Source organism: Silurus aristotelis, assembly GCF_946808225.1.
Source record: "Silurus aristotelis genome assembly, chromosome: 8".
Classification (NCBI taxonomy): domain Eukaryota; kingdom Metazoa; phylum Chordata; class Actinopteri; order Siluriformes; family Siluridae; genus Silurus; species Silurus aristotelis.
Window position 1 is genome coordinate 5,053,288 of NC_139581.1, and position 25,348 is coordinate 5,078,635.

Sequence of the window (25,348 nt, forward strand, 5' to 3'; positions counted from 1 at the left end):
CTTGTTTTATTTAGATAATCACGTGTAGTACAGCAAAGCCTTTTTCCTGAAGACCTGATTTTATTTCAGACAACCTTGTTCCCATAATCCTGTGTGGATCAAAATGGGATCTCGGTGTGATTTAGCAATTTGAAGAAACATTTTCTTGACTTTTCTGGACACCAGAGTGTGTGATTTGCTTTACTGTGTTTTTATTTATTTTATTTTTTATAATTATCATAATTATTATTATTATTATTATTATTATTATTATTATTATTATTATTATTATTTTAAAGCATACGGTAACATATCTGCCATTAATATTCCAAGAGGAACCTAAGATATAATAATAATAATTAAAAATAAATAAAAAAATATATTTTATATATATATATATATAAAAACAACATGAGTGCACTAGATGTCCACTAGATGTCAGTCAGTGCAAAATGGTTTGTTTTCATTGCAAGTTTTCTGTCTATATATTCGCCCACGTTTAAAAAAAAAAAGTAGACCAATAATTATGCAATTATTATTTAAAGCAGATTTTTATGCTTGGTGTGTGAACACATTCACGGAATTCATAAAACATCTAGGACCCTTAAAAAAGTAGATGTTACTTCAAAATACTACGTATGTCTTCTTGGTAGCTAAACCTTGAGTTTTGAATTTAGCTTCAAAGTTTAATATTTGGATTATTTTATAGTTTTTTTAGAGCCTTGTATAGAGGGTTGTGTAGACAAATTTAGGACACCTGACCCTAAGATTGGTGCTTTTTAAACATCCCATTCAACAATTCATCTCCATTTGCTGTTATAAGAACCTCCACTCTTCTGTGAAGATGTGACGCTAGATTTCGGCAGGATTTGTGGAGAATAATTCAGCCACAAGGGTGTTAGTAAAGTCGGGTACTGATGTGATCACCTACATCATCAAAGGTGATAGCGCTGATATAGCACATATAGCTGGTGCCCCAATTTTTAACCACAAATATAAACACTTTTGTTAGAATATAATTTTCCAGCCATATTTGGTTCATCGGTTACCTCAAAGTTGGAGACACACATTTGTATAAGACGCTTTTGAATGTGGTCGCATGAGATTTCCCTTTCATATGAACTAGGAGCCCCAAATTTGTTCCAGCATGACGATGCTCCTGTGCACAAAGCCAGCTCTATGAAGATACGCTTTACATGGGTTGGAGTGGAAGATCTCCTGCTATAGAGCTCTGACCCTCTCAACCCTATTAAACACCTTTGGGATGAATGTGAACGTTGACTGCACCCCCAGGTCGCTTTACCTCACCTACAACACTACCTGATATTACTAGTGCCCTTGTAGCTAAGCGAACCTCCCACACAAATCTCCACAAACGCCAAATCCAAAATCTGAAGGGACATTTTCCTTGAAGAATGGAGGTTATTCGAACAGCAAATGCGGCCTAAATGTGGATCGTCGTCAGGTGTCTTACAAATGTTCGTCCATGTAGTCTAGTTTAGTGATGTGTATATTTGAGCCTGAGCCTTTCAACGCACATCATCAGCGAAGACTTTTTTAGCCGCTATGTGAACGTGGCATCCTTTACATTGTCTGCCAACGATGCTAACAGTATAAATAGGAGTGTTAAAAGGGTGAAAATGGTAGCAGCAGTAGAGCCAAAGGTGAAGCAGCAATGTTGAAGAGTTTATCTAGATGATGCATCCTCTGTAGAGGACACATGAGCTCTTTTTAAAGACGTTTTATTTATTTCGCACGCAGGCGCTTTTTTTTTTTTTTTTTTTTTTTTTTTTTTACCAATTATAGTTACTCTAAAGAGTTTGTCGTTTTTGGAAAAAATACGGCGGCGAATCACTAAATGATTTCTTTTGACAGCTGAACCGCTTCAATCAAACTGGAATTTAGAGATAGCTGTGAAAATATTTTGCGAGGCTGCTTCGAGTCAGAGGAGCAAAATGTAACACACCTGCTGGATATATCTGGAATCGAGCCCCGATCTGAGACGCTTCCCAGACAAATATTTTACCTTTTCTTTTATTTCTTTCCCCACTGCCTCTGTTGAGCACCTTTTCTCTCACCAGGTTCCTGAGAGAGGATTTTATGAGTATGGAAATGAAAAATAATAACAATAGAGGTCCAGGTGTTATTACGTTTTAGTACATTTATGCCATTTTTGTGATGAGATTTAAAAAAATTACTGTAGAGTGCTAAAGTTTGCACACCCGTAGGACAAAACTCAAGTCAAAACCAGAATCAGAATCAGGTTTATTGGCTATGTGTGTTGACTCACGCAAGGAATTTTGGTTCTAGCTGTTGGTAACTCTCAAAACACAATACAAATTAAACAAGACCACAATATGCAAAGTATATGACAGATCAGTAATGTTTATAAAGTGTGAGAGTGCATAGTACTAGGTGTGTGCATCACTTAAGATTAAAAAAATTACTTTAGCATTAAATCATTGAATTTGTTTCCATTAATGGTGCATGTTATGCGTGTATTTGTTTCTGAATCTCTATTGGGGTCTGCATAGAGCTTGAATATATCTTTATTTGAAGTAGGTGTGGGCTTAAAAAGATTCACTGCACAAAACCGTAGCGTAAATAAATATCAGCAGTTTTAGCGTGACAGTTCCTCGACCTCAGCTTCATCACTCGAGTTCGTATTTGCTCCTAATTCTCAATTTTATTTTGAATTTTGCTCGGATATTTCTGATCTGCCATGCAGTCATGAAGTTCTTCTCATCACCCCAGTCCTGCTGCTCGCCTGTACTAACTGGGTGAACTTTATGGCAAGCTTTCAAAATAAATAAATAAATAAATAAAACATGATTTGTTCAATCCGAGTAATGTATTCATTTGATGTTAAATCCCTGGTGTTCAGAGAGACTTGGAGAGCATGTGGAATGTGCATTCTTTGGCAGGCAGTAGGTGGCCTGCTCTCTCCTCAGTGTTTGCATACATTAATTCGTGGAGCTGTCAGCTATTTGTCATTGGCTGCTGTAAATAAATGAGGAGAGACTTGGCACAGGCCCTGAGCCTGCACTCAGACTGGTTAAATTCATGGCCGTGTTCTGGGACGCTGGCAAAGCCCTCTCGATTACGCGCTCTTGGAGAGCTTTCTGATCCATTTTTTTTTTTCACTCAGCCAGCACTCTTTTTAATCAATCAGTGGGTTCATTTGTCTAAAGCTGCCAGGATGACATTGACTGAGAGGATTATGGGGCTAGTGCTATGGCTTGAGCTATTCAATAAGAAAAGGAAACATGTTCGAGTCAAAGACAGAGTTGGCATTGATATTTACAGACCAGGTGGCAAAAGGTTTTCGACATTTTACACAATACGAGCTATAGAATGACGCCACATACAAAAATAATAGTGTAGAATAGCATAACATCAGCTAGTTCTTTAGCTAGATTCCTCCAGATACCATCTGCTGCAGAGCTGCATTACCTAATCTAACCAGAAGGGTGAACCTACTTATCTTTAGCACATTGCTATGTTCAGTTTAGCTAATGTAAATATGGGTTTTATGCTAAACATTATATCAAGAATATTGATCCTGTGTTTGAAATCTCAATCATTCACTATCCTATATATAGTGCATGGCAGTAGAGTTCATTGTATAGGAGAAAACGACTTTGACGAATTTGGACTCTTGCGTAAAATATCACATGTAAATATCACGTGACTACGGTATTAACGGTATTTACAACTATCTGTCTATTAACGTGTGTGGCGGATCATAAAACAGTGGTCCAAGACCAAAAAAGTGGTCTAGTTTATTGGTCATTAAAAATTATATAAAAAAAAAAGAAAACACACTATTTTTGGTTTATTTATTTTATTAGATTTAAAGTATAAAATAAAGTTTCACAAGAATAAATAACTAGATTAAGACATATAGAGACACATTTTAACAGTGTTTCCTACTAAAGAATTTACTCGCTCTCGCTAATTTTCTCATTTATAATTTTTTTTTAAAACTCCTTTTCTAGAGGAGATGATTTCTCATATGTGGTAGGGAAGCTGGAGGCTCATTGGGTAAAGCGTTGGACTTTGAACCAGAAAGTCATTAGTTCAAGTCCCAGTATCACCAAGCTACTACTACTGGGTCCTTGAGAAACGCTCTTAAACCTCAACTGCTCATTTGTAAGTCGCTCTTGATAAGGACGTCTCTTAAATGCTATAAATATAAATGTTTTCGGTGCTGTGTCACATTGCAGTATGGAGAAATATTCTTTTGTTGAGTGTGCATCGAGTGTACACTCGAAAATTAGTGTGCATTGTTGGTATAAATGAGCGAACAAATGAGGAACGACGTGACGACAACACTACAAAATATCCAGTACACTATGTAGAAGATAGAGAGCAGTTTCAGGGAACATCAGTAATATGTTCATTTTACAAATGCATTAAATATCATTATAGATTTATTATTCATTATTTATTTAATACTGCTTCTAGGTCCCCTGGTGGTCTAGTGGTTAAGATGCAGCGCTCCCACTGCTGCGACCCGGGTTCGATTCCCGGTCAGGGAACCATCCCCAGCCACTCTTAGTGCCGGTCCCAAGCCCGGATAAATTGGGGAGGGTTGCGTTAGGAAGGGCATCCAGCGTAAAACATGTGCCAAATCAAACGTGCGGATGATCCGCTGTGGCGACCCCTAACGGGAGAAGCTGAAAAGAAAGTTTATTTAATACTGCTTCTGGAAATTTCCGATTTTATTCTCATTGAGAAATTATGCTTTTTCCTCTCTTGTGCTCAGGAGAATTGCCAAGCCTTTAATGATATATTATAATAATATAAAAGTTATTTACTTTAGTATAAACATTATTCTGTATGATAGTAATCAGGATTATGAGTTTTCTACATGGTTTGTAAAATGTAAAGCTTTTTTCAAGCCTAAAGTCAGACGATCTCTCACTCCAAATCAGTCGGCCATGTCTACCTGCTCCAGTGAACACCACGAGCAGACAGAATGTACTTTGTTTGTCTGCTCGAGCTTAAAGCCAACGAATTAAATCATGTGCGATGCTTTTAGAGAGTGTGTGTACACAAACACTTCAGAACTGTCTGAGAGGAAAAACATGGCCTCGCCCACAGCTCGGTGCCAGGCTGCACGTGCAAGTGGGAAGGAATATGGACTGGGTCAGGTATGGAAGGCCGCTTAACACATCACGCTGAATCGTGCTCTTTGTCTCGTTCTACCGTGAGTGGTATGTGCCAGTCAGGGAATGAGAGAGGGGAATGTGTTTAACTTGGTGCTATGCCAGGTTGCACTTTATTCATATAGCTGCATAGTCTGGTTCTTTCCCTTCTTTCTCGATGTGTTGCATCGATTTAAAAAGTTGCCATTTGTATCAGTGCATCGTTTTGAACATATTAGCATCAGTAACATTGATTTATTTATATATAATTATTAGTAGTTGCGCTATACTATTATTATTTCGAAAGTGTCCAATAATTTGTGACCAATATTTGATCTGTAGTTTGATTTCTCCTCGCTAAACTGTTTCCCCGCACCGCCGCTGCTACGTGAATATGACGCATCACAACACTACCGAGACCGAGGCGCGTCCTGAGAGTCACATAGAATACAGATTAACATGGCAGAGGTAGAGCTGCGTCTTTCTGGAGACAGAACAGGAAAAGAACGTCTGGTTTTAGTTCATAGTTTTTTTTCCACTACAAACGCGTTTGTGAAAGGGCCCTGCGTTAGAAATCAGAAGGCACTTAAGTAAAGTGATGATTTGCTGTCTGTCTGAACCAAAGAAATAAAAGTGACCAATCTGAACTGTATTTAAATAAAAAAGGATCGTATTTTTTGCCACTGGATCATATTGCATTGAATTGCATTGTAATAGGGGTGAATCGTTTCGCATCAGTAGCTGCTTCATGTGTATCTTTAATGTATCGTATTTTCGGCTATGCATCGAGATGCGAATCGCATCGGCCTCAGTTATAGAGATGCACATCAATTTACAATTTAATGTGCATTTACAGCTTCACAATTCTGTAAAGCTGCTTTGAGGCAATGTCTGTTGTGAAAAGCGATATAGAAATAAACTTGACTTGACATCGCAAATATATATACAGTATATATATATTACAGATTACTGCTAATTAAGCTTTTTCCAAGAATACGCGATTGCTTTCTATTGTAAACTTGTGGTAAAAAAATCCTGAACTCACAAATATAATTTGTAAATGGAGTCAGATTCATGAATACTGGAATCCGACTCATGAGAATTTGGGACAGAATTCAGTTTTCAATTGTCTTTATCTTCTGTTAGCTTACACGAACGCAAGCTAAGTGAATGCTAGCTCTGTGTATTGTGGTATATTTCAAGTCAAGTCAAGAGTCAAGAGGCTTTTATTGTCATTTCTCCTATACACAGTTGTACACGGTACACAGTAAAAACGAGACAACGTTCCTCCGGAACCCTGGTGCTACACTAAAAAACAACATAGAGCTACAACACAAAGCAAAGCTACATAAAGTGCACAACAGTTTTGAAGTATAGCTGCTGGTAAATAAAACATTGATGATATGAGCGTTTCAGTTGAGACCGACACCAAATTTTCACATGTATATCACATGTAATTTCACTAAATTGTAAATTCTTTTGGATTGTAATATTAGTTTTTAGTATATTTTAGGGTTAGGGTTAGGGTTAGGGGTTATATTTTAGCTTTTTTTTTTTTTTTTTTTTTATGAAAGGGTTTTTAGGCATTTCTTGGAGTTTAAGAATATAAAATGTGTTTAGAGTTATAACATTTGTATGGTATAAATAGATTTTTTGTTTGAAATTAATTGAATATGGCTATTTAAGCACTTATGTGTCATCTTTTTAGAGACTTTTGGACTTTCCTCTGAATCTTTTCTTCTAGATTGTGGTCATTGTAATCCAGACTGAATAAGTGCCATTCATAGAGTTTTCATTTCTTCTGATTGTATTTCCTTTTCTTTTCTGATCAGATGTGTCTGCTGATACACACAGGTGTGCTCTTACTGCCTTAATAAATGTCATTGTTTGGGAGTCATCACTCTGGGGTTTTCCTGTCTGGCCTACTCTAAAGCGTGAAAGCCCAATTAGATATTTCACAAAGGTGAAAACCTGTTCTGCTGTCTCAGAGGCGAGGTGCGGGTGTGTGTGTGTGTGTGTGTGTGTGTGTGTGTGTGTGTGTGTGTGGGTGGGTGTGTGTGGGGGTGTAGGTTGATTTGGTTTACTTGTTACTCATCCTTAAAATCACCACAGCGCTCTGCATTTGCCTTCTCTCACTCACCGTTGTTAGCTAACACACTCCTCCTGAGTAAACTTGGCACCTGTGTGGGGCTTGACAGCGGCAGGTTTGTTCTTTTAGACCAGGGTGGTGTCTCAGTTCGCACTGTTTTTCTTTACCCTCCCATGCCCCATCCACCCTTTTTTACCCCCCCCACCCTTTCTCCACACTGTCAGCTCACAAGCATTCCTCTGGTATTTATATTTCCCTCCCTCAACTTGCTGTGCTCACACAGACCTCGGATTCAGCTCAGCCCGAAGGGACGGCCCCTGTATCCCACCTCCTCATTGGCTCGACTAGTCACGTGGCTAAAAAGAGGAGGCTTTCCTGGTGCTCCTCCTGGATCCTGCAGAGATTTTCGGTCTCATACCTCACACGTGTAAGTCGTTCGGCGGACACACTTGTGCAACGTGTGTTTTTGTTTGCTTTACAAGCCAGTCGAGGGCACAGCTTGTCGTAACCATGTTCAGGGAGCTGCCTGAGGCTGAGAGCAGCGAGTGTTTGGGCAGTATGACCCCGGAGACTCGGGACATCTACCTGAGGATGGACCACCGCCGGCGACGTTCCGGGTACAGACTGGGTCGAATCATCGCCCGCCAACAGCTGCTCAAGAGGATAGGTGCAGGTAATTAGGTCCAGGTGGAGCCAGTGTATGGGTCAAAGTCTATGTGTGTGTGTGTGTGTGTGTGTGTGTGTGTGTGTGTGTGTGTGTGTGTGTGTGTGTGTGTGTGTGTGTGTGTGTGTGTGTGTGTGTGTGTGTGTGTCGCTCTAGAGCATATTTACTTTGCACTATGTAAATTGAAAGTGGCTGGAGATTTGACTTTGGAGTTTGAAGATTTTAAAGTACACATTCCTGACATTTTGGTGTCATGTCTAACTGTTGAGCTGGGCCGATTGAACTGGTCATGAAGTAATCAGGCTTGGGAGTTTCTTAGAATTGCAACACCTTAGGCAGGATAATAATGAAGAATCTAAGCAAACACTGCTTGACCTTTCAGGTCAGCCTGGCGGCTTTGTCCTAATAGGCATGGATGCTCACCTGGGGGGAGGTGAGTGGAGTAGGTGGTTGGGATCTTCTCACACCCTGATTTCTCCTGAAACACACTGTTATGATGTTGACATTTTTTATGATGGAGACTTCTTTGATTTAATTTGAAATCGTGAGGTACAAAATGACCTTGGGAACATGTTGCGTAGTCCGACATGCGTGCTTTATCAGTTATACTGTTTCTTTCAATTGGACATGTCGTTTGGAATCTCAAGGCCCAGGCCCAGGCATGTGGGTCTCATACACACACACACACACACACACACACACACACACACACACACACACACACACACACACATTCTGGGAATCTTGATGATCTCTGATAGGACACAGGAGGACATGTGTGGTCTTGTAGTTAAGGGGTTCACATGAGAAAGATGTCTGGTCTGAGTTTAACTCAAGGAATTTTGATCGGACCTGCAAGAGATCGGACAAGAGATAGGACAGTCGGGGTTTTTTATGCGTATCTTTCCGCAAAACAAACCCTTAGACTTCTGTGGAAATTCTGATGTTTTACATTTTCGTTGTTCCATTTTTTTAATGACATTCTTCTCATCCAATTGAGGAAAGTGCTTGTTAGCACTTAAACTTATTTTTCTGTTCAATCTTTGGATAGAATTCATATTATATAAGAATTCACAAAGCTGAGTTATTAGTGTTATATATATTACCAAATTATGTTTCTAACATTATATACTAACACATACAGTACAGACCAAAAGTTTGGACACACCTCATTCAAAGAGTTTTCTTTATTTTCATGACTATGAAAATTGTGGAGTCACACTGAAGGCATCAAGGGCTATTTGACCAAGAAGGAGAGTGATGGGGTGCTGCGCCAGATGACCTGGCCTCCACAGTCACCGGACCTGAACCCAATCGAGATGGTTTAGGGGTGAGCTGGACCGCAGAGTGAAGGTAAAAGGGCCAACAAGTGCCAAGCATCTCTCGGGAAACTCCTTCAAGACTGTTGGAAGACCATTTCAGGTGACTACCTCTTGAAGCTCATCAAGAGAATGCCAAGAGTGTGCAAAGCAGTAATCAAAGCAAAAGGTGGCTACTTTGAAGAACCTAGAATATGACATTTTTCAGTTGTTTCACACTTTTCTGTTATGTATATAATTCCATATATAATTCCACATGTGTTAATTCATAGTTTTGATGCCTTCAGTGTGAATCTACAATTTTCATAGTCATGAAAATAAAGAAAACTCTTTGAATGAGAAGGTGTGTCCAAACTTTTGGTCTGTACTGTATATATATATTTGTTAATGTGCTGTAGCTCTGTGCACATGTGACCCAGATGATTATTTTTCTATAATGTAGTTTTCTGAATTCATGAAATGACACAGGATGCATTTCCTATCTCTGTTTAAGCTCTTTTTTTATCCTGCTTTAATTCCAGTTTGGTGGTTTTATTGACTGTATGTTTATTTATTGAATTTATTTAGATGTACTAATAAAATTTATAGTCTTTTTCATTGATCAGTTTACCTGTAATAGAGTCGTAAAAAATATTAATTAGAATATATTTTAAAAACTATACCGACTACTAACAACTATATTATAAGGAAATTGTTTTAAACAACTTTCAACCTTTAGATGACATCCTACAGAATCTCAACAAATGTTTGTGGACACCTGTTAATTAGTTTGGTATGTGTTTTTTGAACTTCTTATTCCACATGTAGTCCAGATTTGCTGTTATAATAAGCTCCATGAACATCTTTTTTTAGAAGATGTTCCACTAGATTTTGGAATGTGCTTGTTGAGATTTGTGTGAGATTCATTCAGCCACAAGGGTGTTAGTAAAGTCAGGTACTGATGTATAATGAGGAGGCCTGGGGTGCAGTCAGCTTTCACATTCACTCCATAATTGATAAAATACAGCTAAATTAAAAACTTATTTTTTTCTAAAAAAAAAAACACCTAATTGTCTTTTCATATGATATGATTCAACACATTGTTTTCAAAACTCTACACTACAACCGCAACTGTGCCACCAACATCATCTGGATCAGTTCAGAATCAATATGTGTCTAATAACTTGACAAAAACATAAAAATGTAAATAAAATACAACTTACTCACCAGAGATGCAGACTCATAATTTGCACCGCTCCTCAGAGGATGTAATCCAGTGGTACTGCTCGTATTCACTGGACTGAATGTGGTGAACAAACCCTTTCCCTGGCTGAGACAAGCTAGCTAGCTTCAGGGTTGGCCGACCTCCTCACGATGTCTAGCTTTTCTTTAAAATGTATTTTTAAGTATGTCTGTAATAAATCTCTCTTCCTCCGTAGGCATAAAAAAGTATAATTCTGATGTATAAATGTGTGCAGCGCTACACACGTGTTTTGCCAGTCGAATTTGGCTGTAACAGTTTCCCTCTGAACAACCAATCAGAGGTCGGAAAAATGATGACGCTATTCTGGACCAGCTAGCTGCCCTGTGAGGCAAATATAAAATCTGATTGGTTAAAGAAACAGACCTGTTGCTAATAGAGACTGAGGTAAAAAGGCCAGCAGTTCAGACTTTAAAGGCCCTGGGCAGATTAGATTGACATGGCAGCACATAGAGGCTGAAATATGATTGGACAAAAAATCTAACATACACATACTAGAAGCAGTGCAGCAAAAGGAAACACTATGAAATTAAGAGAATAAACTGTTGGGAATAAATTAACAATTTCATGGAAGAAATATTAGAATTTAGGTTGTAAATGTAGGTCAGTGCTTTTGATAGTGGTTAGGCCACCAGGCTTTGCTGGCCCTGAACGCCTGCCACTGGATGTACTATTTATTAATACATAATTAATGCTGTTATAGGAAAATAATCAATGGCATGTTGGTATAATGTGGCCTGATGCGGTGTATTGATTATTGAACTGAAGTTGATTCTTATTTCTACGTTCACTCACAATTGCAGTTTATTTTAGTTATGCAGCAACACAATTTTATGTGTATATCTCTATATAGCTATTGATGTAGTGGAACGTCTGATACACGAGTATGTATTAACACTTACTTACAGAGCAGCTGTCAACAGTGACAATTTCACCAAACTTTCCTTTTTTGTCTTTCTTCCGGTTTATAAGTTAATAGGGGGTTCCCTTTTAAGTTTGGTTCCTCTCAAGGTTTTTTCCTTATACCATCTCAGGGAGTTTTTTCTTGCCACAGTCGCCACTGGCTCACTCATTAAAGATAAACGTATAAAGAACAAAACGATGAGCACTAAACTTATACATTCCCACTTTATAACCTCTTTATCTCTGTGAAGATTCTTTGTGACAATTGTTAAAAGTGCTGTACAGATAAAACTGAATTGAATGAAGTTGAATTGAAGTGAATGATTTTGACAGGTTTTTAATCTGCTCATGTCAAAGTCTACCGAAGATAAACTGCGTATTTATTTACCAGAGAAACGATGCCATCTTCAAACAGGCGCATTGATATAAACCTGTGATTGAAATTACTTAAACTTCATGAACACAAACTTTATTTGGCAGACTTTTATATTGAGCAGTTGAGTGTTAAGGGCCTTGCTCAAGTCCCCAACAGTGGCAGCTTGGTGGTAAACATCAGGTAAACCTTCATGCCCTTCTGATCCAACCACGTCCTAACCACTGAGCTACCACTTCCCTAATCTAAACCACATACATTGACATTTGTGTCATTTTGGTAGATTCTTTACTCAGAGCGACTTGCACATATCTTATTTATATAGCAGTTGAGGGTTCAGGACCTTGTTCAAGGGCCCAGCAGTGGTAACTTTGTGGTAAACATTAGGCAAACCTTCATGACCTTCTCATTCTGAACTACTGAGCTACCAAGTCTCTGATCTAAACTACATGCATTCACATTTATGGCATTTCAGAAGATTCTTTATTCAGAGGGACTTAACGTGATATTAATATAGCAGTTAAGGGTTTAGGGCCTTGCTCAAGGGCCCAACACTAGCAGCATGGTGGTAAACAGTAAGCAAACCTTAATGCAAACCTTAATCTAAATCACATACATTTACATAATGTCATTTTGGTAGATCCTTTACTCAGAGAGACTTTCACATATCTAATTTATAGAGCAGTTAAGGGCTTTGCTTAAGGGCCCAATGTTGGCAGCCTGGTGGTGAACAGCAGGTAAACCTTCATGATCTTCAACCACATCTTAACCACTGATCTACCACTTCCCTAATACAAACCACGTGCATTTACATTTATGGCATGTCAGCAGATCCTCCAGCAGTTTAAGGTTAAGGGCATTGCTCAACATTACCAACTTGAAGTTGATTTTTCTGGTCAGGGCTGCATTAATAGAAAGTTTCATCAAATCCATAAATTGAATTAGTTTATTTGTATTGCGCTTTCAACAGTTCAGATTGTCCCAAAGCAGCTTTACAGAAATGTTGTATGAAAAAATCTACAAGTTTAATGCCTATAAGTTTGTTCCTTTTAATTGACTCCCTAATGAGTGAGTCAGCAAGAAACACTCCCTCAGAAGGCGTGAGGAAGACACTTTGAGTGGAACCAGACTCAAAAGGGAACCAATCCTCATCTTTAGCATTGAATAGCAACAAAGCTAGATTACACCTCAATATGGGGACGTCTTGGTCCAGTCACACAAGTATGTGTGACGTCCGAGCGTCATCTGTAAATCATCTTTATTGGCACATGACTCAGAGTGTGAGGGTTCAGTGTAGGAGAAAGTGAAAAGGTCGGTGCTGTGACCCTGATCACACGTTCCTGCATTCCATCCGGTGGGGCGTGTTGACAGAGAGAGCAGAGAAAGAGAGAGAGAGAGAGAGAGAGCACGTCTCCACTCAGAGTCGCTCAGCCGTGCCTGAATCTGAGAATCTGGGCTACACTCAGCTTGGCATGGCTTCCATTCTAGAGGCGAGAAGGTTTTCCTGTAGAGAACAACCTCAAGTGTATACATTACACAAAGAATCCAAGGGCGCATGCTAGCTGCGTTTTGGTCTGCAAATTTTTCGTCCTAACCTTCCTTTTTGTTTTTTTTTGCACTAATAACGATCCATTTCTGCTACGTAAGCAGCCAGGGCCTGAAAATGTTTAATCCATGTAGGGGTTAGTGGTGCGATTTTAAGAAATTCCTTTCCTTGCATTACTCAGAAAACAGCAAGTGCTGCATTACTTCCACACTCTGGCATCTCTTTCCTCCGATTTTAGTATGCAAGCCATCTGGTTGCCAGACAGGATCATCGAGGATCTACACATCTGTTACTGCTAATCACTCATATACACACAACCACACACCCACACTCACTCCTTCACAGAAAGAGAAAGAGAACGAGAGCGCTGGGGTGCTATGGGGGAAAAAAGAGAGAGGGATTTGTGTTGAATGCACCCTAAAGCATGTAAAGCACAATAAAATACACAAGCCAGTCAAACAAGCGCTATAGTATAGTACGCACACGGCTCACACACTGGCCGCTCAGTGCACAATCAATGAGCTATTCATGACTTCACGTCGAGGAAATTTCCTGCTGAAGATTTGCACCGAGTCCTCTCCTGAATTCCTGATCGCGTTCTCCATTCACTCGCTTGCATTCACTTGCGCTCACACACACTGCTATATTCAGCCTGCTTTTCCATGGAAATTCATTTCGGAGCCAAAATGGGCGTCGATTTAAAGTGTTTAAGGCTGACGGGGACGAGTCTGAGGAACCGCAACGGCGTGATGCCGAATTTTACGGCTATAGGACTTATATACTTGACAAAGCGTAGGTCTCATTCGTACAAGTAGCCTGTGTTTTAACGTCAGTGCCGTAGCATCTCGGATAGTAGTGCAGCTGCAAAACATTATATTATATCATTTCTTATATTATTATCTTTATGGCCTTATTCAAATCTTACATATATTTTAGCAGTGGCCCAGGAGTCGCAGCTTGGTTGAAATTTGGATTGAATTTTGGATCTGCAGGTCATGAGTTCAAATCTCAGTCAAATCAAGCTGCCACTCCTGGGCCCCTGAGCAAGGCCCCATAACTGCTCAGTTGTATGAATGAGATAAATGCAATTTGGTGACTTGCAATTGTATTATTTATATTTTATAACTGAGCACTTGAGTGTGATGGACCTTGTTAAAGGACCCAACCATGGCAACTTTGTGTGGCTGGGATTTGAACTCATGACCTTTAGATCTAAGGTCCAAGGCTTTAACTACTAAGCTACCACCCCCCCACACAAGCAATTTTAGAATGTATAGTGGTTAAGTCCTTGTACTTTAGATCCAAAGTTCTGCATGACTTTGGTCATGAGTTTAAATCTCTGCCAAATTAAGCCGCCACTCCTGGGCCCCTGAGCAAGGCCCTCAACCCCATAGATGCTCAGTTGCTCAAGTTTTATAATCTTGCGCTCCAGTCACATGACAGTTCTGGAACGTCTATAGGCCAATAGGAATGAAACACTTCGAAAAGTGCATTTATCCTCTAGATGATCACGATACTCCATAGCAGATTCTTTTCCGGAAAACGCAAGCTTCAACTTGTTTCGAATTACAGTTTGTGTTTTAAATTTGTGCGTCTTAATTAAGGATGATTTCACTGATTCATATATAATTTCAAACATATTCACATAAAACCTACAGCGGTAAAAGGTCATGGTAGATTCTAATTAAGTAGATTTAATTTTGTTCGCTTTCACAGTTGTTTTAGTCAAATAAACTAGCCCAAGTCTAATGATCTAGTTTTAAAGAAAAAACCCCCCCAAAAAATAAACAAGCCAGAGGTCATCAGCATGAATTTGTTGATGGATTTGGAAGCAGTTTAATGATCCCATCACTAGAACATTGTGCAACATTGTGTCTAAGTTCAGTCCACATGTTTGTACATTGGCTGATGCTTCTGGACTTTGTTCCTTGCACCATATCTGTATTTAATTTTGCTTGTATGGTATTTGGCAGATTTTCTGACCCCGAGATGCCTGAACCAGGGTCCATGGGCCAAAGTTATCTATGCCACAGATAAGAGGAGATGAAAAAATCTGAAAGAAATGCCATTGACACAGATCTTCATTTCCAATTTAATAAAAATATTTTTTTATAATTAGCAAAAACCTCCCTATGTGAGACCTTACATTTATAGCATTTGGCAGACAATCTTATCCAGAGTGACTTTAACCATTTATACAGCTGAGCAGTTGAAGGTTAAGGGCCTGGCTAAAGGGCCCTGCAGCTTGGTAGAGCTGGGATTTAAACTCATGACCTTGTGATCAGAAGTCTATCATCTTTACCACTGAGCTACCGTGATCAGATAGCTGCATGGTCTTAAACAAGGGTGAACTGAGCAGCAAGCAAACTGAAAAAACTTAAAAAATACGCCTCATGTCTGTCATTGGAGGTCACTAATTTTACAAGCACATGGCTGTATTGCTTATAGGTTGAATATCTGTATTAGGCATTGAACACAAATGTGCTTTAAATGGGATTGTTTCATTGTTTGGGAAGTTTCCATTGTACTATACGGTTAATTGAAGAAAACATAAAACACCTTTAAAACAAGTGATTTTAAAAAAGTGCATTATTTAATCAGAGTAATGTTTTCTAGTTCTATATAAATGTTATGTATTTATATATTTTTTTCTATATTATAATATGTAGTTTTTAGTAGTGCAACGGATCACAAAACTCCGGATCGCGTTACGGTTTTTGAGTCACGGATCGGACCATTTTTTGGATCAGCAAAAAAAAAAAAAAAGGGGAGGAGACAAATACAAGGGACAAATTTCCATTTACTACAAGGAAAGTTACGCTAGGAAAAAGCTCCCGTACATGCGAATTAAACGAGGCGGGAGGCTTTTCAAATTCATCCGCTCCTCCGCTAGCCATTGTTGTTGACTGATTAACACGTCCCGTTCACGTGAACATGAACACGTGAACATGAGCAGAACCCTGAGTTGAAGAGAAGAAAAAATATCGTCACCAAATAGATTAAACACTAAAGTAAAAAAGACTAAAGACTCCTAATGACATATGATTGAACATCAACCGGAAGTTTGTTCCACCACCGTAATGCCAGAACAGAGAAGTGTCTTGAAGCATCTCTTTGTGGAAGGTCTTAAAGATGGTGGGACCAGTCGAGCAGTGGTGGAGGATCAGAGGGAGTGCAGTGCATGAAGAGTGAGAGATCCTGTTGTTTTGTTTCTAACCTCTGAGGTACGCTGAAGTGTTTGAAGTACTTAAATTCCTCCTCTCTTGCCCACTCAGTGGGCATCCATCTTTAGCGTGGTTAGAGGTTTGCCTATCTGAGTGCCAGCCTTCTGAAGTTCTTGAGTGCACGAGTCCCACCAGAGCCTGAATTCTGAGTCAATTATTATTCATAGAAACACAAAGCAGGCCAGGGAATCCATTTCTGGAATTTCATCAGGTTTTCACACATGGTCATATTCAAACCGAAGAAATTGTCCCAGAAAGGTTTTTATAGTGGAACTGGAGAATGGACTCTGAGATTCAGAGAGACATTCGTTACAGAGATGAAACAGCGATTCAGAAACGACTTCCAAAAGTATTTTACTAGATGTCAGTTTTGCTTAGTTTGCAGCCTCTATAGTTATTCACACCCTTTTAAACCAACTTTAAACGCATATTTTAAACCCACACACACACACACACACACACACACACACACACACACACACACATATTTGGCACTTTTTTACAACTCAATATGTACATTCTTAGAAAAAAAACGAGTCTATAACAAAAGACTATTTGGAAGTAATGCACAAAAGAAATTCTCCTTGGAGCCTCACACAAAGTGTATCACATAAACTTCACCAGATGTGAACTGGAATGGTGTTTTGTGGTCACGTTTTCGTTTAAACCACGATATCTTATTAAGTCCAATGTTGTTTAACTGTCCAAACTGTCACTCGCGCTTTCACCTTAGACGCTGATGAGTGTGCAATTAACATTAAATTAAATTACATTATTAATATGTACAGTATACTCAGTATACTTGATCTTCTCCTTTTCTTTACCTGATCTTCTCCTTCTCCTTCTCTCCACCTGGTCTTCTTCATCTCCTTCACTTCACCTGATCTTCTCCATCTCCTTCACTTTACCTGATCTTCTCCTCCTCTCCACCTGATCTTCTCCATCTCCTTCTCTCCACCTGGTCTTCTTCATCTCCTTCACTTCACCTGATCTTCTCCATCTCCTTCACTTCACCTGATCTTCTCCTCCTCTCCACCTGATTTTCTCTTTCTTTCCACCTGGTCTTCTCCTTCTCTACACCTGATCTTCTCCATCTCCTTCACTTCACCTGATCTTCTCCATCTCCTTCACTTCACCTGATCTTCTCCTTCTCTCCACCTGATCTTCACCTTCTCTCCACCTGTTCTTCTCCATCTCCTTCACTTCACCTGATCTTCTCCTTCTCTCCACCTGATCTTCACCTTCTCTCCACCTGATCTTCTCCATCTCATTCACTTCACCTGATCTTCTCCATCTCCTTCACTTCACCTGATCTTCTCCTTCGCTTCACCTGATCTTCTCCATCTCCTTCACTTCATCTGATCTTCTCCATCTCCTTCACTTTGCCTGATCTTCTCCTTCTTTTCACCTGATCTTCTCCTTCTCTTCACCTGATCTTCTCCATCTCCTTCACTTCGCCTGATCTTCTCCTTCTCTTCACCTGATCTTCTCCTTCTCTTCACCTGATCTTCCACCTGAAATTCTGTAAAGCTGCTTTGAGACAATGTCTGTTGTGAAAAGCTCTATAGAAATCAACTTGACTTGACTTGTAATTCAGGATATATACATTTAATGATATATATAATGATAATGTACTTCCAGGCAGATCTACCTGGAAGTACACACCTGTTTTGTGACTCACACGGCTAATCATTAACAGTGTCAGGACTGTGTGAAAAGGTTTTAGAGTAACAAACCAAGTCAGCGATTAGCAAGAGCCTGCGTCGATCCACAAACTAGCGCCGAACTCTAATGAATAAAAAAGTCTCAATTATATATATAAATATATATAGACCAAACCCAAAATCATGAAGTGGTGGCCATTCGTGTAACGTTTGTGAGGAAAATACGTTCCTCTTTTAACACAATGATAAAACGGAGCTCCATTGCAGTGCGGCTAATACCTAGTTCATCCAACAAGTTAATGTATAGAACATTTAGTCATTTATTTGATCTATATGCATTCATTTTACCAACATATGACCATCCCATTTCTCATGTTGTCCCCATTGGCTGTGATGAGAACCTCCACTTTTCTGGGAAGAAGTTCCACTAGGAGATTTAAAGAGTGTCCTTGTGGAGATTTGTATGAGATTCTTCATCCTTCAGCAATTTGACAATCAAAAATTTCAACCTGTATGTATTAAATGAGAGCAAACGAGAAGACTTTTTATTCATTTATTGTTACATTAATGTCTTTGTAAACCAGTCTCTCTTTTTCTTTCTTTGAACTTTAATACGACAAAAAAGATACAGTGCGTCATGTTAGTAACTATTCTATATATTCTATATATATGGATTTATGATGATCGCAAATGTTGAGCTATTTTATGAGTTGCTCAGTAGCTCCCAGTTTTATAACCACAAAAGACTGTAGAAAGGACATTACTTATAATCTTACACTCCAGTGCTCATGTTAGTTCTCATTCTCCAGTGTTCTGTATTGTTGAAAGATTTATGATCACACTCTTGATGTCACCCAAATGAGGATGGGTTCTATTTTGAGTCTGGTTCCTCTCAAGGTTTCTTCCTCATAACATCTAAGGGAGTTTTTCCTTGTCACAGTCACCATGGCTACTCATCAGGGATAAATACACACCGTTCACCTTCACTGTTGATTTCTGTAAAGCTGCTTTGAGACAATGTCTGAAGAGAAAAGCGCTATAGAAATAAACTCGACCATTTATCTAATTAAAATCAACATTTTATTAGTTCTGGAAGGCTGGATCTGGAGTTTTGAACGATCCAGCTGGCCAAACACTATATACATTTATATTGTAACTTTTTCACATTTTTTTAAATGATTTTTGTAGCAGGATGACTGTATATGTGGTATCGCCTCGAATGTTTTTCCACACTCCTGTAAGGATTTCAATTAGATTAGTGGTCGAATGCCGAACTCAAGTCGAGGCAAGATGCGGAAACGCTACCGGATAACTAGACGACTCCTCTAGTGAAGACTTAACAGATTGATGTCTCGTGCTTGGGTAGCCGAATCTTACACATCTCTGGAATTGTACAAAGATGAACACCATTCTGCCAAATGATAGTCCTTCAGCTGGTGGTCTGAAAGGGATCACCCTTTCTGATTCTGTATTAAAACTCTTCTTAGAAGCTTTCAGGAAAGTCTGACATGGAGGTGTGGTTATGCTAGAAGGAGGGAATGATTTCATTACAGGATAAAGGTAAATAAGGGGTCGGATTATGGATTAATTTCGCAACGATTCTCTCATCTAAAGAGGCAGGATAGTTTCCGCTCTCCTTCTTTTATTTGTATGTAAGTTTGTATGTACACTGTCACTGCTGGGCCCTTGAGCAAGGCCCTCAACCCTCAGTTGCTCAAGTTGTATTAATGAGAATTGTAAGTCACTCTGGATAAGGGTATCTGCCAAATGCCATAACTGTATGTAAATTTCTCAACATATTCAGAGCAAACTACATTTTATTGCCGAGCGTCCATCGTATAGACTCTGTTACTATGGAAACGGTCATGCATTTTGGGTAAGGGCTCAATTTCAAATCTGTGATTTGAATAGAAATGAGAACGATTGTCAATTTTTTTTTGGTAAACTCTTAACCAATCATCGCTGTGGTAACCTTTTTTCTATATATTCTTTCTTTTCTTTTATCTAGCTTATCCTTTCTTTGTCTTATACTGTTGTCCATTATTTGAGGAGGTTACTTGGATTGCTCCTAGAACAAACATTCTTATCTGTAAGCTTCCACACTTCTGCTTCTTGCTTTGTTTGCGAAATTTGGTTTCTCGCTTGCTACAATCCTGGCTGACAGGAGCCCCCTGCTGGTGAATACGTTGTCGCCGGATTCTGAACGGAGAGAAAGACGGGCCTTGTTTTCTTGTACTAACCGCAGAAGTTCAGCTGTTCAGCTTCTAACATGGCTTCCCCAGCAGAACAACAACTGTCTGAATGTAGACACGTTCTGAATAATAGTCCACTGTGTGACGTGTGCGCTGTTCAAAAGATCTATAATAACACACACACACACACACACACACACACACACACACACACACACACACACACACACACACACACACACACACACACACACTTCGGTATGGTTTGCATTCAGCAGCATGGACCAAGTTCTACATGGAAAATGTGATTACAGTCCTGTATTTTCTGAGCTGTTTGTGTGTAAGTGTGTGTGTGTGTGTGTGTGTGTGTGTGTGTGTGTGTGTGTGTGTGTGTGTGTCTGTTTTCTTTATTATAAAGCAGAGGGAATTACAGGATACATAAGCTGTAGTTACACAGCACGCGGCAGCCATGTGAAGGACTGTTCTGTCAAATTGTTGCCGTCGGGTGAACTTGCATGACATGCACGCATTATTACAGGGTGTCTAAGTCTTTTTACAGACACACACACACACACACACACACACACACACACACACAAACACACACACAGAGCACAAGTGGAATATACAGTACACACAATGCGTATATTCACCTCCACTGCATTTGGATTCACATTTATTCACACTTACAAATCAACTCAAACTGGTTCATTTACTGAGAAGTGGCTTCTTAGTGGTGTTGGGGATTTGAACTTACAACCTTTCGTTCAGAAAGCCACTGAGCTACCACTTCCCCCATACACACTACAGCTTCAAAAACAGCTTTATCTGAAGTAAATGCTACACTATATAGGCACAAGTTTGTAGAGACTTGACCATAGATTCGTATCTGGTTTTTAAACATCCCATTCCACATTTAGTCCCCATTTGCTCTTATAATAACCTTCACTATACTGGGAGGATGTGCTGCTAGATTTTGGAGTGTGTTTGTGGAGATTTGTGTGAGAGTCATTCAGCCACATGGGTCAGAGTTCTATAGCCGGGGATTTTCCATTAAAACCCATGTACATTTTATCTTTATGGAGATCAGTTTGTGCACAGGGATATTGTCATGGAACAGGATTGGGAATTCTAGGTTAAGTGAAGGGAAAATGTAATTTTACAATATAGTAGACACTGATTACAGTTATGCCTCCAATGTGTGTTTGGGGAAGAACCACATACGGCTGAAAAATCAGGTGTCCCAATATTTTTGTGCATATAGTATACATATATGCACATGACTTACGAGTAAAATGTGGAAAACTGATTTTCTGATGCAAAATACCAACTTTAAATGGATAATTTTCCAATTAATGCACATTGTCAAGTGTTTTATTTCTCACACTGCACAGCAATTTGCCAACAATTACCATTTTTTATTATTTTTTATTAATGTTTACTTTTTTAATCAATTTATTTTTTGTTACATTTCACATTAAGGAACAGCTTTTTTTTTTTTTACTTTTGAACCGTTTCCTGTTTAAAGTCAGTGTCTGACTATTACGAAGCTCTGAAACTGGAGACGCCTTCTGTAAATGTGAAGTCATTTTCTCTTCATAAAAACCTCACCATATTTAAAGTGGACTACATATTAATGCAGTGTCCACTGTATCCTGTAGACACTGTTACTATGGAAACGGTACATTTTTTAGACTTTAAAGCTGTGATTTGAAGTGTAATGAGAACTATTGTGAAATTTGCTAGTAAACTCCTACTGACCAATCAGAATCATGAACCCGTGACCGCTGTGGTATCATTTTTCTAGCTAAGAAAAATGGCTCCATGGTCGTCCATGAAAATTAAAACTCTGTGTATTTCTATAGTGTTTGCATGTTGATTCCACACCTCGTACATCGTTTGACGATTTGGTGAGGTAAACTAACTCAACAGGTTTCACCAACGGGGTTGTCGAGTTGTGAAGAACTAAAGACCAAAGATCTTCTCAAATTCGGGGTAATGTCATCTGTCAGGGTGAAAGACAAGCACATTTGCTAAAGCCTATGTAATGGCTGTCAAAACACTTCAGCATGTGTGGGAAAGTGGCCATGAGCCAGGGTCTGGAAGTGTTTATCTGGTGTACAGAGTGTGACTGGGAGGAATTTAGCAGTGACTGACTTCTGATTGATTTCTTGCTGTGTTCTGAGGCCATATGAGGCTTCGAGAAGATTTTTGGAATTCAGGGCAGAGGCATATAACAGCTTGGTATACCATCTTGCCCAGAGTAAAGGGGTGTATGGCAACAACACACCTGCTCAAGGACTAGTCTAACCTCATGAGGATTCTAAGTACAGGAAATGGCTTTGCTTTGAAGGCTGCAAGACACCAAGTGGTGGATGAAGAATCGGATAAGAAACCCTAGTGATGACTGACGGTCACCTTGTGTCATGTCTCCTAAGAAAAATTGTATTTATCCTTTATAGCTTTGTATTGATTTTCTAGAATTATCATGAGTCTTTGCTTCATCTTATTGTAATGAAAATGATGCCTAGTCCTTTTTGTCCAGTTTGTTCAGCTCCTTAATCAGCTTGAGCCGATTACCTTTCAGATAACCTTTCATGCTAATTAAAGATAACTTTCATGCTAATACCCCAAACTAGCCACTATCCAAGCTGGACATTCAGTGTCATTGATGTAGTAGAAAATCTTTTTAGATGGCCTAACATTGCTAGCTGCCATTATTTCCTCCCTTTCGCTTTTGAAAGCATTTAAAGGGGAATGTCGAGGTTGTGGCAAAAAGGCTTGCCGAGGTTAGAAAAGGCTTAAGTTGATTAAGTGTGAAGTCCATAGAGCATCAGTTTTGGTCAGTAATCCTCTAACAAACTGCATAGTGGCAGCTTTCGGGCTTCCCGCAAAATATCCTCCAGATTTTTTGAATGATTTCTGGTCCAATTTTCTTTTTTTTTCTGTACCGTATTAAATTATTCGCAGAGCAGATGGTGAAATCATAATTCCTTTTGACCCTTGCACAACGCTCTAGGCATATTTTACACAAATCACGTCTGCCCTGAAAAGCACTTAAATATTATTTACTAGTCTAGAATCTTCCACCATGTGGTGAGCAGAATCCCTCAGGGGTGCGTTCGAGGTCCTGGGTCATTGTGCTGCAGGAGAATTTGTAGGTTATGTAATGTGTTTTTGCTGAAATTTGGAGGTGGTTCAGTGTCATGCAGGATCTAATTGTTGCTGGAAATGAGACATGCCATGAGGTGTGCTACATCCTTCTTTTGGTTAAAGACAAAATAATATTTATTTCAATTCCATTCCATTTGCATAGCATTTCTAACAACTTTGGCCCAAAGCAGCTTTGCAGAAATAAATACTGTACATTACAAATATAAATTTTGGGGAGGTTGTAGCTCAGTAGTTAAGGCTTCGAGTTACCGGTCGGAAAGTCGGGGCTCAAAACATGGTATCACCAAGCTGCCACTCTTGGGGCCATTGAGCAAAGCCTTCAACCCTCTGTGTATATCATGGCTGACTCTGTGCTCTGAAACGTTTTAACATTGCTGGAATATGTGAAGAAATAACACTTTCCTGGTGGGATCAATAATGTGTTCTAAAAGAAAAAAAATATTTACAAGTTAAAGTAAAATCTACCTGAGGAAGAATGTTATGAGGAAGAAACCTTGAGAGGAACCAGACAAAAGAAAACCCATTCTCATCTGCTTGACCCTAAATGTCCATGCAGTTCCATCATTATTTGAGTCATGAACTGTTCACTAATAGAGACTTAAATTTGAAACTTTTCATGCTAATTGTGGCCCCTAGTCATTGTACCAAACTGTCTATATTAATTACTGTTCAAATCCATTCTCCTGGTTCTTTAGTTGAAACCTTCAGAGAAACCTCATAGTTCATGTGGAACCATCCTCAGCAGAAGTTTCCAGTTGAAGAGAGTATTCCAGCTAGTAGTAGGGCATCAGAATGAATCAAGCATGTCAGGAAAAAAGAAATATGTGGCACAGCTTTATAAAGGGGAATTATAAAGGAATTGGCATGTTTAAGACTCAAAGCAAGGTGAGTTCATGAAAGGTTTAGCATCACTTAGAAGTATGTGTGTTTCTGCGTGTGCTTTTGTGTGTCTATTGGAGTACTGCCACAGCCTTGTGTACATTCATGCTTCTGCCCTTTAGTGCCTTATCAGCAGCCAGCTTTTGTTTTCTCTGCTCTCTAAATCAATACACTTGCTGTTTATCTTTAAACGGGTGCCCGGACTCTGTGATTTTAAAGGTCAGTCAAAGAAAATCTACCTTCAAAATAACATTTTATTAGTTTCATATTGTATGAAATATTCCATCTACTGCTTCATCATCAAGTGCTCTAGTATTTGTCACTCTTGGGGATATTTGAAAGACGGTTTTTTAGCATTGTGAGTCACATCAGTAGAAGTCAAATATTTTACATCCATTCAAATATGCTACTGTTAGACGCTTTTCCAGTTAGGGGAATTATTTTCATGTCTCATCATTCTTCTCATAAACTCTGTAATTCCCAATTACCGTTTATTAAAGTCTCCTGAAAGAGGGTTTAAATTCTGGCTTATAAGATGATGATAGTGACATGGTTATGACAATTGGTAGTTAGGATCGATATTATACATATATGGAACAGGTTTTCAAGAATTTCCATTGGTGCGTTGGCAGTTAGCAAACAAACAATGTTTTAACGTCTACTGTTTCATTGTGACTGAATTGGCATTTAATTAAATTTTAACACTTAAAGTGTTTTATTCGGCTTATACCACAGCCCCACGCTATATATCTTGGAGTATATATTTGGAGCCAATAGGGTGTTAATAAAGTCAGGTACTGATGAAGGTGAGGCCACTCGAGAACTTCCAACCCATGTAATGCATGTAAAACCATGTAAAGCCGGCTTTGTGTACATTGCCATTATCATGCTGTAACAAGTTTGGCTCTTATAGTTTAAGTGAAGAGAAAACGTCATGCTACCACATCCAGAG

At 39.1% G+C, this 25,348-nt stretch overlaps 1 protein-coding gene across 6 annotated transcripts in view; it reads left to right on the top strand.

Moving 5' to 3' along the window:
* Positions 1 to 25,348, top strand: part of stard13b (StAR related lipid transfer domain containing 13b) — a 126,572-nt gene that overhangs the window by 68,693 nt on the left and 32,531 nt on the right. The window contains exon 1 of one of the 6 annotated variants that reach the window (XM_083547799.1): positions 7,508 to 7,891. The exons of the other annotated variants lie outside the window; for them this stretch is intronic. Coding sequence (XP_083403925.1) covers positions 7,729 to 7,891 — 163 coding nt within the window. The 5' untranslated portion in view covers positions 7,508 to 7,728. Of the gene's footprint in view, positions 1 to 7,507; positions 7,892 to 25,348 lie in introns of those variants that run through there. 6 annotated transcript variants of the gene reach the window in all.